The sequence below is a fragment of the Rhincodon typus genome, chromosome 11 (assembly GCF_021869965.1).
Source record: "Rhincodon typus isolate 14 chromosome 11, sRhiTyp1.1, whole genome shotgun sequence".
Taxonomy (NCBI): domain Eukaryota; kingdom Metazoa; phylum Chordata; class Chondrichthyes; order Orectolobiformes; family Rhincodontidae; genus Rhincodon; species Rhincodon typus.
In genome coordinates this window covers 14,082,978-14,101,603 of record NC_063342.1, presented here as the reverse complement: position 1 = coordinate 14,101,603, position 18,626 = coordinate 14,082,978, and the positions used below count along the sequence as shown (strand labels likewise).

Here is an 18,626-nt window from a genome sequence, read left to right as displayed (position 1 = left end):
GTGGGAGACACGGTCGAGGGCGTTCTCGACCACTGAGGTGGGGAGGGTGGGGAGGTGGGTGGTGGTGGTGGTGGAGTTGCGGTCCTTGAAAAATGAGGACATCTGGGAACCCTGTAGCCCAATGGTATCAATGTGGACTTCACAAGCTTCAAAATCTCCCCTCCCCTGACCACATCCCAAAATCAGCCCAGCTCAGCCCCGCCTCCCTAACCTGTCCTTCCTCCCACCTATCCCCTTCTCCCACCTCAAGCCCCACCCCCATCTCCTACCTACTAACCTCATCCCGCCCCCTTGACCTGTCCGTCCTCCCTGGACTGACCTATCTCCTCCCTACGTCCCCACCTACACTCACCTTTACTGGCTCCATCCCCGCCTCTTTGACCGGTCTATCTCCTCTCCACTATCTTCTCCTTTATCCATCTTCTATCCGCCTCCCCCTCTCTCCCTGTTTATTTCAGATCCCCCTTCCCCTCCCCCATTTCTGAAGAAGGGTCTAGGCCCGAAACGTCAGCCTTCCTGCTCCTCTGATGCTGTGTTCATCCAGCTCTACACCTTGTTATCTCTTGGTTTCTTGCAGTTACTTTGTCAAACTAACTCCTTCTAATAACTGTCAGCTGTGAATGTTGTCATTTTTTTTGGGATTCATTGACTGTATTGCACATTATGTCAATCCACCTGCTCCAAATCATGTTGTCTTTGCTGAATATTTCCCTGCTGACAAAAGGAGAATGCCACATTTGGAACTCTCCCAACTATTACAGGCTATGCTTTCAGCTGTCTAGCCCCATGTTCAGGAATTCCCTTCTGAAAACCCCACCTCTCAAGCTGAATAGGGTCATTGAAAGCTCAATGTATTTTTTTTAATTTATGCCTCTCAGAAAAGTCTCTTTTCTTGTACCTTATGTCAGCACTAGACAAATAAAACTCATTATTGCAAGGCTTAAACATTAAAAGACTATTGTATGGACCACATATTTCCTTTGAAAATATAAATTGGGAAAATGTGAGTTTGGATACTGCCATGTAGACACTATAGTTCAATGACTCGAAAAGGAAGTCAAAACATATCCTGGTTACTTATTAGTTACACAGAGTCCTGTAATTTCTAGAGAAGTTGGATTGAATACATTGGCGAGACAAACTAGCACCAGATGTCTTTGGGTTAAAAACATGCACAGCAACAGCTTTTGTAGACATGGTGCAGTTTGTCAAAGAATTCAGACAGAGGGGCACTCAGGCCTCCAAAGAGCCGGAAAGTCAAGACAGGTGTCCCTCTCTCCCTCTCTCTCTCTCTCTCTCCCTCACTCCCTCCCTCCCTCCCTCCGGCGGCACCCCCCCACCCCCATTGAGAGGAAGAAAACCAATGTTTCAAGACTCAGAAGAGACCTTCTAACCCAAGAAAAGAACTTAAGGTCCAACAGACAGGACATCACAGAGTATCGTCGCAGTAGACAATGTGATTGTCATATTCAGAAACCGAATGAGAAAGTTGCTTTTAGCCCAGGCTCTTGCTCGATGGAAAGAAATAAATTCTGCCTAGGATTTCCAACCATAATATTTCTGCAAAACTGTCCATCTTGTCTGTCCTATTTGTGACTGAATGTTCACAAGTGTTTGAATTCAAAGGGGGTTTATTTAAAGTCTGCAGATTAGTAACCAATAATCCATTTTGACACTTGCTGAAAGTTTGCTACAAGTAAGCTTAGTTTTCTTATTTATTGATGAAATCTGGTAATTATTTTATCTTTGTGGTCAAAGTCAGGCAATTGTGACAGTTTGTGGAATAGTGAGGCTTGATTTCCAGCACCCACTTTCCATCATGGTCACAGTGCTATTACAGTAATACTACAGCTGGTGCAAGCTAAAACAAAATTAATACTTCCTGGACGGCTCACACCAGGTTAAAAATTCAAAACATCATCATCGTGACAAAGAAATTTCAGTTTCCTCCCATCTCACTCACCCACTTCTCTGTACATACAAAATTCGCTCATGCTCCAGCAGTGATAGGCTGGAGCATGAATTTGTTAAGGGCTGAAATTCTGGTAGATCACGATGGAATTCTGGAACAAAGTACAGCCAATGCTTCCAACAGATCAAGAACAATTTGCACGCTCATGGGCCTTATCCAGATTAAACATTATTTATTTTGAGAGCACAATAATCAGAGGCATTTCTTTCCAAGTGTACTTCCCCATTGTCCTTGCCTCAAAAAAGAAGCTAGACAGGAAAAACACATGAACATTCCAAGTTATAGATCACAACTGATTTAACCCAATTCATTTGTGCCAGCTCCTCATAACCCTCAACTCCCTGACATTTCAAGAATCTATTACCTAGTCTCCACAATTCTCGGCGATAGAGAATTCCAGACATTCACTACCCTCCGAAAGAAATTCCTTCATATCTTAGCTTTGAATGAGTGTAACCTTATTCTGTAACTATGTACCCTATTTCAAGCATTCTACGTTGATACAAACATCTTCTCAACATCTACCCTGTCAGGCCTCCTTAGAATCTTGTATATTTTAATAAGATTGCTCCTTATTCTGCTAAGAATGCAAGAGGAGGAGAGGAGCAAATTAAAACCCAAAACAAAAAATGAAACAGCTGTGGTATGAAGAAGAAAGCTGTAAATGAGGAGGAAGTAGAAGCAATTTATTTATTCTAGAATTGGAGTGTAACGAGCAATAGAGAGTATCGTAGTAAGAATGGTCAATGTCCTCGTTAATGGATTTCCATGTTTCATTTACAGAGGTGCAAAACACTATCTGAAATAAGCCAAATACAACTTGGACTATTGTGGATTGCCTCTACCCAAGGTTCAGGAGCAGCGATCTTCTATAGGTTCTGCTCTACCATTCAACACAGATCACAATGAAGCAGGCCTCAAGACCATACATGGTTATTCTCCAGGTCAGACAACATATTGGCAGTTCAATGTCAGCTTTCCCTTGAAACTTAAAAATGTGGGTTTGTACAGTATTATACAGCTGCTTGGAATTCCAAAAGTGTGTAATCTGGATACAGCAAGTAAAATAGTTTACTCAATCTGCTTCTCATACCCAGTAATCAGATCTGATCCTGTTGGGACCCAGAGAAGCACGATTCAAACATGCAGAATCTTGGGGCAAAGCCAAATAAAAATCTGTTTTGTCGATCAATCATTGCCGGTACATCATTGCTTCTTTGGGGAAAACCACATATATGAAGGGAAGTGGAAGAGAAACAGAGACAGATATCCAAATGCAAATAAACACAAGTATTCTCTATTGTTAAAAAAGGTCATGCATGTGAAAACTGGAATTTCCCAAAGGGAAGGAGCTGGCCCCACTTCATGTTTGACAGTCTCCTTGAAATAAAAGTTTCTCATGATTCTTCATAGGTTGTACCTGAATATGAAGCGGAGATACTTGGATATGAAAAGATTCCAGTCCCATGGCAACAGGCGAGTCCTGGGTCACAGTGACAGAAAACTGAGCATACTCTCCAGTCACTTGGCATCCAAAAACCTAAAATCAAATTCACACAACAAGCTTGACTGCAGAGTCTGCACCAAAGTCACTACATTTCCCACCAATTAGCATATAACATACATGCCCTCACGCACTGAACGTGTATGACAGGAACAGATGAGTAAATCTTGATTTTTCTATTTTGTTTGCCATAAATTACTGTAGCTACATAAATGTACAACTTTTATAAGCAAGCCCAGTTTGATATTTTCCTCCCATCTCCCTTCAACTGCATGTAAAAACTCATGTTTGCAATCACTGATAAATCTCCCCAGTGGCCATTTGTCACGCAATGCAAAGCTGGTGGAAGTGGAATGTAGTTACCAGGAGCAACATCTCTGCATTATTTTCTTCTTAGTCTTAGGGAGGAATACAGAATCAAATTGTCAATTTATTTGAAGTATTAATTCAGTACCTAGATGATTAAACCCTTCTTAGTTTCTTACTGTTCAGCAACACAGTGAATATTGCATTTATTAACCAAGCCATTATCAACAGATTTTACATTTTAAAAACAAAAATAAGGTTTGACAGCATTTAGATGGACCATCAACACAGAATTTTCTGAGCTTTCCATGTGGCATTTAGTTTGGGAAGTGTTTAGCCATTTCCCACCTTGTTTGCTCCATTCTATCTTTATATCTGCAACTCCAAAAACAATTTACAATCAGGACAATCAAATCAACAATTAAAAAATTGCCAGTTGTCAGCATCTCTAACACAAAACAGATAACACTGGTACAAATTCAAAGTTTAAAGCTAATCGGGAGATAATCAGACAACAGCTCACACTACTCGTCCCCTCATCTACGACGTTATCGAAACCTTTCAGATCGATTCTAGTCTAAGAAAGCAGCCAGGCCTGCCATTGTGAAACGTGTGGAAAAATATCAGCACAGTGGCAATATTCTCACGTTTATTATCAGTGGCAAAATGAATTTCACCCATGCCTGTGCAAAACAAAATCCCAAGTTTCCCTGGGTAGGAAAAATCTAGGTGTGTTACAGTTGGCAAGCGAGCTGGGGAATAGGTTGGAGGAGCGGGGGGCGGGGGGTTGTGTTGGTTACACGAGGTGTGGAGCTCAGCGACAGAAATGTCTGGGGTGGGGAGAAAAGCGAGGGAGGAACAGACACAGACAGGCAAAGTGAGAGATGTCTAAGACACCTACTCCTGATCATAAAATCACTACAGACTCATCGAGTCCACACCGATCCTCTAAAGAGCATCCTACCGAGACACAGCCCCCATAACCCACATTTACCATGGCTGAACCACCTAGTCTGCATATCCCTAGACACTATGGACTATTTAGCATGGCCAATCCACCTAACCTGCACATCTTTGGACTGTGGGAGGAAACCCACGCAGACACGGGGAGAATGTGCAGATTCCATACAGAGAGTCACCCGAGGCTGGAATCAAATCTGGGTCCCTGGCGCTGTGAAGCCGCAGTGCTAACCACTGAGTCACCACTGTTCTGTGAAAACTTTTGAAAAAAAAAATCCACGCGTAGGCAGCGGGTGAGAACACCCAAAACAAGACTTACAGGCAGCATTGTTGCAGGAAAACAAATGATCCAGGGTTAGGCATCTCCTCATGTAGTAAAGGTGACAAGATCACAATTCGCCAATACTCACAGCTGCTTTCCAATTTAACTTTATAAATTATACATCATTTAATAATTCAGACAAAAGCATCCAGTCATTTTTCCTGCTGTCATCTTTACTGATTTGTACTTCAAGGCACTAGAAGGAATCACGTTGCAGTAATAAATATAAAATGGAGCAAACATGATGGGAAATAGCGCAACACAACCCAAACTAAACACCACATGGAAACATAGAACAGTTCAGCACAGTACAGGCCCTTCGGCCCACAATGTTGTGCCGACCTATTATCCTACTAAGGTCAAACTACCCTGCATACCCTACATTTTACTATCCTCCATGTGCTTATCCAACAGTTGCTTAAAAGTCTCTAGAGTATCTGACCCCACTACCACTGCTGGCAGCGCATTCCACACACCAACCACTCTGTGTGAAGAACCTACCTCTGACATCTATACCTTCCTCCAATCGCCTTAAAATTATGCCCCCTCGTAATCGTCATTTCCACCCTGGGAAAAAGTCTCTGGCTATCCACTCTATCTATGCCTCTTATCATCTTGTACACCTCTATCAAGTCACCTCTCATCCTTCTTCGCTCCAATGAAAAATGCCCTAGCTCCCTCAACCTTTCCTCATAAGACCTGCCCTCCAGTCCAGGCAGCCAAATTTCCCTGAATCCCATGCCTCCTTACTTTCTGAATGAGCCTACCATGTGGAACCTTATCAAATGCCTTACTAAAATCCATATACACCACATCCACTGCTCTGCCTTCAATGTGTTTTGTCACATCCACAAAGAATTCAATAAGGCTTGGGAGGCATGACCTGCCCCTCACAAAGCCATACTGACTATTTAAAATTGCAAATTTCAAATTGCAAACATCAGTGGATTATCTGTCTGATACCAGAATCTCATGTAATGTGTGGCTATATCACACAGTGATTAGCTTAACAAGTTTTAAAAAGAACGAAACAAGTAAATGTTATTTTATCTTCGGGCCACGCGCCACAGAAAACCGTTGTACGTTCTTTTGTACTAAACCGCTACATTGTGAAATGATTGCATGTGATATGGAACAGATCATCTTTACAGAGAAGAGGCCGTAATTATTTCATTAACATTTCCCCCCTTTATCCCATCTGTCTAAATTGTGTTGAGTAGAAGCATTGTTAAATAGAAGCATCTACAATGAACACTGGAAAGGAACCGGATGATACTGATTCTCCCCCAGCAGGGGGAAAGCTAATTTATCCCAGTGGGTATATGATGAAGGCGCGAGGAATTATAGGAATAGAAGGAATTCAGCCACTTGAGCATGTGCCATCATCCAACTACATCGTGGCTGATTTGTGACATCGAGCTAGATTTATCCAACTTGGTTCAATAAGCTGCAATGCACTCAGGCAACAAGACTCACTTTTGCAAGGGCTAACTGTTCCAGCATTGACAGGTTTATCCTGGAATGTGGAATAGCGCTCCAGATTCTTAATCCCCTTAGTGAGAAAAAAAATGCTTCCTTACAGAAGGAATTATAAAATCCTGTCGCTCTCCCACCCCTTCCCCACCTCGATTCCTCCAAAGCAAACGGCAGCAAAGCCTTTTGAACATTTTAAACACCTCAATCAGGTCAAAACACAAACTTCAATATGCAAGGTTAGACAAGCCAGGTCTGTTCAACTTGTCCACAAAAGCAAGCCCCAGTAATTAGTAACAAATTGTTTCCATTGAACAGGAATGGGGAGAAAAATGTAGAATTGTGTTCAAATCACAAACAAAAAAAAAATAGTTGAAATGTGAAACACTGCCAAAAGTGTTCAAGCAGCTTCCATAATTCTCTCAGAAGTTGACGAGTGCTTAAGAAAAAGGTTAAAAACAGATATGGGGAGCCAGCTAGAGAGAAGGAATACGTTAACAGTCTTACATGAATAAAATTGGCAGACTTACACAGAGTGCCCAGTTTCTCAAGCTAACTGGTAGAGCCCGAGAATTAAGTAACAACATTCGGGGGAAAAAAAAATCTTTTGAGTTTAAATAATTGTAAACAGTCAAGCACGGTATTGGGGTGGAGAATGTTGACACAAGAACATCACTGACTGAGTCAAGATATTACAGCTCCACATTTTTTTTTAAAAAATGCTTTCAAAAAAATAATCAACACACTGTTTTCCATTAATTGTGTGTTTATGTGATAACTCCTGTTCACACAAGTCACTCAAATTACTCGAGGACACAATGAAAGCATGTGTAGCCAATCACAAAGCTCATCAGAAGTCACAATCTGGAAACAAACACGAAGGTTGCCATAGCTCAAAGTGGAGGATTTTGATCATTTCCCATTTACATCTTTTAATTTCCTGTCACGGCAGGAATACATAACCATTGCCAATTTTATTGCTGCTTCCTAGAATGTACGGAGTTTGGATTCATAACCGAAATGTTCCAAAAAGGTTCCTCTGCAGCGACTGAGATCAAAATAGTCCAAGCACGTATGCTCAGAAACATTTGAAGGGGAGGGAAATAAAATGACAAAAATAAAACAAAACACTTCAGGCAGTTACTTCAATGGTAGTTTTGCTGAAAAGTCAATCAAGGTTCCTGAAAACCTGGTTCACTCCAATTACAAAATGGCCAGATGGATAAGTTCATCTGTAGAACAATTAATCAGACAATACATTAAAAATTCCAAACCTCATATTCACTACAATTCAAACCAATAAAGGGATGATTTGACCTAATTTTGTCAAAGCTCGGCTTACGACTCTCCTTAACAATTTGGGATTCAGGAATCAGCCACATTAATCATATTTACTTCGGCAAGATGTTTCCGCTGGGGGAAGGAACTTACAATGGTTGCCATATTCAAATCGTTCATCCTCCTTGAAACTAAATTAAGTAAAGTCACCACAATCTCAGAAGGCCATAGGCCTGCTCCCTCATTAGAGGGACAACTGGTGGTGGTTTAACCTGAGGGTTATCCCACAAAGTGAGGAGACAGGTTGGGAAGGCAGGACCTTCTTGGTAACCAGGGCATTGGAGGACACTCTTGGCGTCACTCAGCATCACAAATCAGCTGTAAAGCCAACCGAGCTAACCAACTCTTAAAATATAGTCAATTCAAGACAAGCGATATCCTACAACTCTTACTGAACTCAGTCATCAACACAGAATATCACAGGGCCACAGAATCATTTAACATCTTTAAAAACCATCAAAATATGTCAGTCAATGCCATCCCTGTATCCAAGGTTGACTTCATGTCGGGTAATTACAAGCTCAATGGTTGTCCAACTACGTGTCTATAATTTTGATCGAAATGAAAGACAATTTTAGGGCATACATTCATTTTTTTTAGCTGCTTTGTGGCACTGTGTTGGGAACACTACACATGCTATGATAGACAGAAAAATCTTTGCACACTGTATTTACTCACCAAGTGTCGGTCTGATTTGATAACGCTGGTAATCTGACTCAGAACAAGGGGAGATGAATGTGGACCGACATTATCAACACTGAGTTGCAGCGAACTCTGTAAAATAAAGTGAATTCCCATTTATTTGACAAAAGTAGATTACTTTTAACCTTGATGCACTTTGGTTTGTTATTGTTGTTAGGCTTTTTTAAAAATAAATGTAAATTTTAAAAACGTTTGCATTAGGGAAGAAACCGAGTTGAACAAACGTTAAATGTTTTGTGCCATGCTTTCTTTTGATCAATAATAGGTTTGTAATTATTTGCATAGCGCTTCCAATGGTGTGTAGCTGTGTGGAGACATCTCAAGTTAAGCAACCCGAGAATGACACCCAGAAATAGCAACATTGATTTGACAGAGTAATTTCTTTGCAAATTCACACAAATACTCTTGAGCGAGCCCCAAGGAACACCAACAGTACCCTCTCCTATTATTAACTAAATTCAGCCCTTGGGTCACTTGAGGATCTTTATGAATTTGCTGTAACTCAGCCAATCTGGAAACAGATTAGCTGGCAGTTGTGACGATTTCTTAATTCGAAAGCAACTGGAATAAATGGGGAAAGAAAAAAAAATATATCATGGGCCTTTCACCTCTCGGCTAAAATTCAGCTGCGACTTTAGAAAAACGTTTGTTCTTCCATGGGATGGTTGCCACGTGTTGCCAGCAAAGCAGGCATTTGTGAACGAGATGGGTTTTCACAATGTGTTTTGTTGTCACCATTACAGAGACTAGTTTTACACTCCAAATTTCAAAAAAAATCAGCTGCCGTGTGCTACCTCTCAGCCACAGAGTGCTTGCTTGGGTGGTGCAAAGCCAACCCTTTGAGACAGATGCAAAGAGAGTGGTCTACAAATTTGATAATCTCACTGAAAGGCATCAGGGTTACAAAACCTTGCTTTGTGCACAATGTGGCCATTTTACCCATTGTGCTTACGTTGGCCTCTTTGAAGGAAGAATCTAAACATACTCACCCCTACCACTCACTACTCTTTCCCCATGGATCCAACGCAGTAGGACTAGTTGAGGAAACAAAGATGTCACACTGTGATTACGCTCTTAAAATTAGAGTAGAGTGAGCTCACCCTGCATCATCTAGTTGTGCTATACTTGAACTAGGTGTCCTTGATGCAGACACTTGGTAGTCGAAAGAAAGCAGTACTTACACAAGGAGAGGAAAGGCAACACAAACCAACTTTAATGGCATCAGCCAAACCATAGGTTTCAAAATTACATTTTTTTTAAAAAAAATATCAGAAGGTATTTCCAAATACAAAGTTCTACTAAAATGATCTCTCAGAAAAAAAAGTTATCACTAAATCAAGGATCTTAGGAACTCCCAGAAGCAAAATGTTTAATAATTCAGCTGAGAAACTAATAGGCAAATTACAACACCGGACTCTAACAGAATCATCAAATGGGCTCTTTCTGTACTGTAACAATTTGGCCCATTTATCTGTTCCAGCCCTCTGCAACAGCACTCGCTTACTCTGACCTATGTCTCCTTGGGTAACGTGACATGGGGAAAATGATCCAATTCCTTCCTAAAAGCCTCAATTAAGTCTACCTCTGCCCACTCTCAGGCACTGTATTACAGGTCATGACTACTTGTTGTATGAAGAAAGGATTTCCTAATAGCCTACTGCTGCTTTCACCAGTCATCTTAAACCACTGTCTTTTGGCTCTTGATCCTTCAACCAAAGGGAACAGTTTTGCCTCATCTGCTGTACTCTGTCCAGAAAGCTCATAAGTTTGAACGCCTCAAATCTTTCACCCTTCAGTCCTGGCCGCTCCAATCTAACTGTACAAACAAAGTCCCTCATCGCTGAATCTTAAATCTTTTCTGTAGTTTCCAAACCTAAAACTTTCAAGTCTTCTATTAAATGCAATGCCCAGTTGAGGATGAACTGGTGCATCATAAAAGGTATACTATAAGTATAAATTTTTGTATTCTTTCTCTACTACATACCTTAAACAGCTTTTTCAAACTGTCCTAGGCCACTTTCAACGGCCAATTTCCTGTAAAGATTGAGCTCGGCTTGTAGCCGAAGCACCCAAGTTTGTGGCGCTTTCTGCATGCTTGCACAGAAGTCAACTTGCCCTGGTCCAAGCCCAAACACTGACAGAATGATAGGATAGCAGTCCATTGTCCCCCCCGTGGAGGATTCAGCTCATACGGTGTCCGCATACTACAAAATGTGATGTGAAAGCTTTCACCTCACTGGTGCAGTGCTCCCACCAATCCACCCTATGATATGATAACTTGGCATCGACAGGGAAAACAGACTGAGCCCACGAATTGAGATGAATAAGACGGGAGGAGTCAAGAGAAAATGAGTGAGATTCTTAATGAGTACTGTGTGTCGGTATTCACCGAGGGAAGGGGCATGATGGATGTTGAGGTTAAGGATAGATGTTTGATTACTCTAGGTCAAGTCGGCAAACGGGGGGGGGGAAGTGTTGGGTATAGGGTGGGCAAGTCCCCAGGTCCGGATGGGATCTATCCCAGGTTACTGAGGGAAGCAAGACAGGAAATAACTGGGGCCTTAACAGATATCTTTGCAGCATCCTTTTGAGCACGGGTGAGGTCCCAGAGGACTGGAGAATCGCTAATGTTGTCCCCTTGTTTAAGGAGGGTAGCAAGGATAATCCAGGTAATTATAGACCGGTGAGCCTGACGTCAGTGGTGGGGAAGCTGCTGGAGAAGATACTGAGGGATAGGATCTATTTACATTTGGAAGAAAATGGGCTGTAGATGTCATATACACGGACTTCAGTAAGGCATTTGATAAGGTTCCCCATGGTAGGCTGATGGAGAAAGTGAAGTCGCATGGGATCCAGGGTGTACTAGCTAGATGGATAGGGAATTGGCTGGGCAACAGGAGCCAGTTGTAGTGGAAGGGAGTTTCTCAAAATGGAGAACTGTGACCAGTGGTGTTCCACAGGGATCCGTGTTGGGACCACTGTTGTTTGTGATATACATAAGTGATCTGGAGGAAGGTATAGATGGTCTGATTAGCAAGTTTGCAGATGACACTAAGATTGGTGGAGTAGCAGATAGTGAAGGGGACTGTCGGAGAATGCAGCAGAATATAGATAAATTGGAGAGTTGGGCGGAGAAATGGCAGACGGAGTTCAATCCAGGCAAATGCGGCGTAATGCATTTTGGAAGATCCAATTCAAGAGCGAACTATATGGTAAATGGAAAAGCCCTGGGGAAAATTGATGCACAGAGTGATCTGGGTGTTCAGTCCATTGTACGCTGAAGGTGGCAACGCAGGTCGATAGAGTGGTCAAGAAGGCATACGGCATGCTTTCATTCATCGGACAGGGTATTGAGTACAAGAGTTGGCAGGTCATGTTACAGTTATATAGGACTTTGGTTTGACCACATTTGGAATATTGCGTACAGTTCTGGTCGCCACATTACCAAAAGGATGTGGATGCTTTGGAGAGGGTGCAGAGGAGGTTCACCAGGATGTTGCCTGGTATGGAGGGCGCTAGCTACGAAGAGAGGTTGAGTAGATTAGGATTATTTACATTAGAAAGACGGAGGTTGTGGGGGGACATGATTGAGGTCTACAAAATCATGAGAGGTATAGACAGGGTGGATAGCAAGAAGCTTTTTCCCCAGAGTGGGGGACTCAATTACTAGTGGTCACGATTTCAAGGTGAGAGGGGAAAAGTTTAAGGGAGATATACGTGGAAAGTTCTTTACGCAGAGGGTGGTGGGTGCCTGGAACACATTGCCAGCGGAGGTGGTAGAGGCGGGCACGATAGCGTCATTTAAGATGTATCTGGACAGATACATGAATGGGCAGGGAGCAGAGGGATGCAGATCCTTGGAAAAAGGCGACAGGTTTAGATAGAGGATCTGGATCAGCGCAGGCTTGGAGGGCTGAAGGACCTGTTCCTGTGCTTTCATTTTCTTTGTTCTTTGAGTGTGCAGCAACAGTATTGGAGAAAATCCATGAGAGACTGCAGGGAGCTCCCTACACAGCCTAGGGAAGCATCTGTGAAGAAGGCAGAGGCACGTGGTCATAGTTAGACAACAAGTTGCACGATATATTTTTATTTACTTGTGGTATGTGAGAATCGGTCGCTCAGCTAGCATTTATTGTCCGTCCTTAGTTCCCCTTGAGAAGGTGGTGGCGAGCTGTTAAATGTTATCATCAGAATGGACTCAGATCCTCAAGAAACTATCTGAATCTTCACGTTTTGTCCTCTGAATGTTAAAAAAAAAGTACTATCATGGAAAACAGTTCAAAAGATATTCACTCGGCTTAATACTGGGATGAAGGGGCTGCCTTATCAAGAACTATTAAGCAGGTGAAGGTTTCATTCATTAGAGTTTAGAAGAATGAGGGGTCGTCTTACAGAAACATAAAAGATTGAGGGGATTTGAAAGGGTAGATGTTGAGGAAAAGTTTCCATTTGTGGGGAATCTCAAACTTGGAGACATTAAAGAATAAGAGAACAATTATTTCAAACCAAGTCGTGAGGGAACCGCTTCTCCAAGTTAGTAGTCGATGTCCTGAATTGCCCAGAGAGCTCAGTTGTGGAGACTAGCTCGCTAGAAGTATTTCAAGGGTCGAGGGTGATGATCAGCTGGTGCAAGAGAGGAGTGAAGCCTGGACCTAGTTGAGCTTATTGAACGGAGAGGCAGGCTTGAGTGACCACATGACCTACTCTTGCTCCTATTTAGGTTTTTAAGTTGAGGAGATAGGAGAGAAGCGTTCAAAATCACGTGGGCCTGGACAGAATACACAGGGAGAAACTGTTCCTGCTCATCAACAAATACAGAACTAAATGGCACAGACTAAAAATTCTTTGCAAAAGAAACAAATGTTCTTTTCAAACAATGAGTAATTAAGGCATGGAATGCACTGCCTCGAAGTGTGGTGGAGGTAGGTTCAAATTGAGGCATTTAAGGGGGCACCAACCACAGAAAATAGGAACAGGAGTAGGCTGTTCGGCCCCTTGAGCCTCCTCTGCCATTCAACAGGATCATGGCTGATCAGAGTCTGCATTTGAAGCCATCAACATGGGCCAGTGTGGGGACTGCACCCATAACCTTAGCAATGGAACACCAAGCTCTCTATCATCTGAGATAACCAGCCACCACATTGATAGATTATTTAAATAGTGCAGGGTTATAGAGAAAAGGCAGAAGATTGGCAAATTAAAAAGCCCAGAAAGCCACTGCAGACAATGATGGACCGAATGGCCGCCCGCTGCCCCATAACAATTGTGTGATACAGCCTCGAGTCTGCTTTACCATCCAATAATGTTATGGCTGTTGTGTTTGTGTCTTAAAGCCCACATTCCTATCTATTCTCAATAAACTAGTTGTTAAACTTGAAAGAGTTCAGCAAATATTTACAAGGTTACTGTTGGGGTTGGAGGGTTTGAGCTATAGGGAGAGGCTGAATATGCTGGGGCTATTTTCCCTGGAGCGTCAGAGGCTGAGGAGTGACTTTACAGAGGTTTATAAAACCGTGAGGGGCATGGATAGGGTGAATAGGCAACAGCATACGTTTAAGGTGAGAGGGTTAAGATTTAAAAAGGGACCTAAGGGACAACTTTTTCACGCAGAGGGTGGTGCGTCTATACTATGAGCTGCCAGAAGTGATAGAGGCTGGTAAATTACAACATTTAAAAGGCATCTGGATTGGTATATGAATAGGAAGGGTTTAGAGCGATATGGGCCAAACGTTGGCAAATGGAGCTAGATTAATTTCAGATATCTGGTCAGCATGGACGAGTTGGACTGAAAGGTCTGTTTCCGTCCTGTATAACTATGACTCTAATCTAGTGACCAGTGATGTTGTAATACATATCACAACGCTTTTGTGCTGCAACAACTTTTGTTTCCAAAGCTATGCAGGGGCCAACATTACATTTGTCAAACCCTCCTATCGATAGAGTTTAGTCTGTTCTTTAAACAAAATTGATCAGCAATTATTTGGGTTTTTTTTAGTAAAAATGGATGAAAACAACTTCAAAATCATCAGGTACAGAGAGAGGTGGGAAACTGTTAGGCTTTGCAAATAGAAACACACTGCTATGAATACCTGTCAAAGTTTCCAGGTTACAAAGGTAGCTATCACTAAATCAAAACTTCAAGAAATGCAACTCATCATACTGTGACAAACAACTGGAGAGAGAGACAAACAACTGGAGAGAGAGAAAAACAGAGGTAGAATATTGAATCTCAATGCACTCACACATACAATTGCTGGCCCAGAGGACAGGTTAAGTATATTGCCCAATACGCATCATTACAGGTTAAGACAAAACTCAGTTATGAGCAGACAGTGGGCTTTTGAACAACTTTAACCACAGCATAATTGGGAACGAAGGATTGGAGAAAGTGGGATTGCATCACAGCCTGGAAGATAGTACGTTACCTTCTCTTCCAGCCTGATTAAATCCTGGGTATTTCATCACCCCAGTCAGTTAGGAGTCATTTCAACCATAGCCTGTTATATATGCACACATGCAAACATCCAAAAGGAACAATGACTCCAACACAGACATATGAACATGGTCTTTGACATAACATGGCTCATTTTATCAGCCAGCTCAGAAAGGTTTCCTCGATTTTTTTAAAATCGCGGAGCATAAACACTAGGGCCGTACGCTCCCTTCCAGGGCAGGAATTGGGTTCAATTTCATGTTGTGAACCTGCTTTAGACACCAGCCCATCACAAAGGGTTGGGTCGATGTCTGAATTGGCTGGGAGCTAGAACTATTGTTTGATCAAGCAGACCAGGGTAGGAATGGAGATGGGATTTCCAGCCACACAAGGAGCAGGTCTGCTCTCCATCTTGTCTCGGCTCCCATTCCAATTGGAAAAGGGATAATTCCCACCTCTACTTATGGGAAATTACCATATCATAGGTGACAACGGAAATAAAGCAATGCAAACATTCAGATTAAAAACGAGACGACATGGATCATCTCCTCACCTCTGTTGTTAGTTTCTATCCTTTGGACAGCAGGTCATCGAGGTACAATCCCATCAACAAGCATTCATCAACAGGTCTAGATGACCGAACTAAGTATACAGTAACACTACCCCATTCAACCCAAAGCAAACTAGGGACTTTCATTCTTTATAAGATTCAGTACAGTACTATTTACTCCCAGAGCTATCTGGGGTGTACATAATATTTGAAATGCTACCACAAAAAAGTGTTACATCCCAAACATTAACCAACAACATACCCATTCACTATCATTCAAAATATTAACACGTCTCAAAAGGGCTAAATGGCCTACTCCTGTTCTCACCTTCCTTTAGCTCTATGTTTGTTTCTGTAATTCATAGGCAGTTTACAGCTGAAGCCTTTAACTACAACCACTATTACTGGCAACAAACGACATGTGAAACACAACTGAGGGATTAGGTGACAGACAGATCATTCTGTACAGCAATGTTTAACCCACCACATAAAATTTCATACTTTATCCACTACTCGTTTCATTTTTGTGTGCCAGTCCCTCAGCAACAAAAAGGTACCCTCACTGCCATGGATTCTTCTGTCTGCCAAGTCTAGGGGCATCAGTGACTGTGAAGGCACACAGCTGCAACACCAACAAATGGTGTTCTTGATTCAGTGGAGAAAGCCAATGCATTTTCTTTTTTTGATTCCCCTCCTTCACTGCAGAGAGCACAAGGTACCATTCCTTTCTGATACATCAAAAGAATCATTAATGATTACAGCAGAGGTTCACTGGGTGAAGAAACACATGGTCCAGCAGCATATACGGAGGTAGCTCACATCCTTCAATGCTCAGCTTGCCTTTCCACCTGCTTTTCTTATATTTAAAAAATAAACTGAAGCTCCATCCATTGTACTGGCCAAGGTTGGCAACAAGAGGGAAAGAAAGGAAAAAAAAAAGGTCAAGCGAAAGAAGAACAGAAAATGCTGGAGAAACTCAACAAGTCGAGCAGCATTCGTGGAGAGAAAACAGAGTCGACAACTCAGGCCGATGACCTTCTGCAAGAACAGAAGAAGTCAGAGTTTCTCACACGAGGTCAGAACCCGGGAGAAGGCTCAGACAGGCAGCAGGGAGTGGCAGGAGATAGAAAAACAGAAGGGAAGGCTGATTAAAGGTCGAGACAGGAGTGATTAGAACAAGAAACCCAAGTGGGTAGATGACACATGGTTTATTTATGATAAGACTGAATAAATGCAAGAGGAAGGGATATATCAAGTTAAGTTTTACAGCCCCTGGAGAAATAAGACAGTACTGACATTTGTGACGGATTTCTATGTGAACAGAATAAAGGATTCAAGGAGAACAGGAACTGAAGCAACACTTTTGGATTTTAGAGACAACAAGGTGCAGGGCTGGATGAACACAGCAGGCCAAGCAGCATCATAGGAGCAGAGAGGCTGACGTTTCGGGCCTAGACCCTTCATCAGAAAAGGATTTTAGCCTACAGTACCTACCTTTCCTGAAATCAACTCACCAAGAAGGATAAAACAAATTCTTAATATTTTAGAAACCAAGAAACTATCTAGCACATACAGACATTTGAAAGATTACTGTTTTTTTTTTACTGGTGGCTGGAAATCATTGATCATCACAGTAATCTCCTTTCACTACACGATTTAAACTTTTCTAATGAGTTTTCTCACAAGAAAGAATAAAACTTAGCATCTTTAGGTCAAAACTGACTGCAAGGTGTGAGAGCATTAAATACACAGCCATAGAGTCACAGGGACGTACAGCACGGAAACAGACCCTTCGGTCCAACTTGTCCGTGCTGACCAGACATCTGAAATTAATCTAGTCCCATTTCCAACATTTGGCCCACATCCCTCCAAACCCTTCCTATTCTTGTACCCATCCAGATGCCTTTTAAATGTTGTAATTGTACCAGCCTCCACCACTTCTTCTGGCAGCTCATTCCATACACGGACCACCATCTGTGTGAAAAAGTTGCCCATTTTGTCCCTTTTAAATCTTTCCCCTCTCACTTTAAACCTACGTCCTCTAGTCTTAGACATCTCCACCCAGGGGAAAAGACCTTGGCTATTCACCCTATCCGTGCCCCTCATGATTTTTATAAACTTCTGTAAGGTCACCCCTCAGCCTCCAACACTCCAGGGAAAATAGCCCCAGCCTATTCAGCCTCTCCCTATAGCTCAAACCCTCCACCCTGGCAACATCCTTGTGAATCTTTTCTAAACCCTTTCAAATTTCACAACATCCTTCCTATAGCAGAGGGATCAAAATTGAATGCAGTACTCCAAAAATGGCCTAACCAATGTCCTGTACGGCTGCAACATGACCTCCCAACTCCTATACTCAATGCACTGACCAATAAAGGCAAGAATACCAAACACCTTCTTCACAATCCTATCTACCTGGGACTCCACTTTCAAGGAACTGTGAACCGGCACTCCAAGGTCTCTTTGTTTAGTAACATTCCCCAGGACCTTATCATTAAGCGTATAAGTCCTGCCCTGATTTGCCTTTCCAAAAGGCAGTGCCTCTTATTTATCTAAACTCCATCTGCCACTCCTCAGCCTTTTGGCTTATCTGATCAAGATCCCATTGTACTCCAAGGTAACCTTCTTCGCTGTCCATTACACCTCCTATGCTGGTGTCATCTGCAAAATTACTAACCATATTGGAATGTAATTGGTTTTGTATAGTAAAGAAAGAAAGCAGAAAGAAATGTCCCCTTTTGATGATAATTTTGAGAAATAAATATGGACAACGAAACTCCTGGGCTTTGCCTCAAATAGAATTAGATCATGCTGTCCAATCAAACAGCACTACAATATCTCATATGTAAGACAACACAATAAGAAGAGTAACATACTCTTTGCACTGAAGCATCAGCTTTTATGTTACATTTAAGTTGTCATGGCTCATGAGCCCAAATTTACCGAATTAAATACCCCAGTGGGGCAAGCTGGCAGTTCAGCTAAGGGTCACTTACTTTGCAAACTGATTATAAAGCTAACTACATCTTCTTTCTCTACACCATAAAATTGGCATAAATGCTTCAC

At 42.1% G+C, this 18,626-nt stretch overlaps 1 protein-coding gene across 6 annotated transcripts in view; it reads right to left on the bottom strand.

Annotated features, from left to right (window-relative positions):
* The window catches only part of LOC109933950 (zinc finger and BTB domain-containing protein 21), a 178,671-nt gene that overhangs the window by 36,964 nt on the left and 123,081 nt on the right, over positions 1–18,626 (bottom strand). For 5 of the 6 annotated variants that reach the window (XR_007263294.1, XM_048603284.1, XM_048603282.1 and 2 more), the window contains exons 2-3: positions 8,554–8,649; positions 3,393–3,512 (exon numbers count right to left, since the gene is read on the bottom strand). Coding sequence is in view for 4 of the 6 variants with exons in the window: in XM_048603282.1 (XP_048459239.1) it covers positions 3,393–3,512; positions 8,554–8,649 (216 nt within the window). In the remaining 2 variants the exon portion in view is untranslated. Of the gene's footprint in view, positions 1–3,392; positions 3,513–8,553; positions 8,650–18,626 lie in introns of those variants that run through there. The other variant, XR_007263293.1, reaches the window with a different exon arrangement.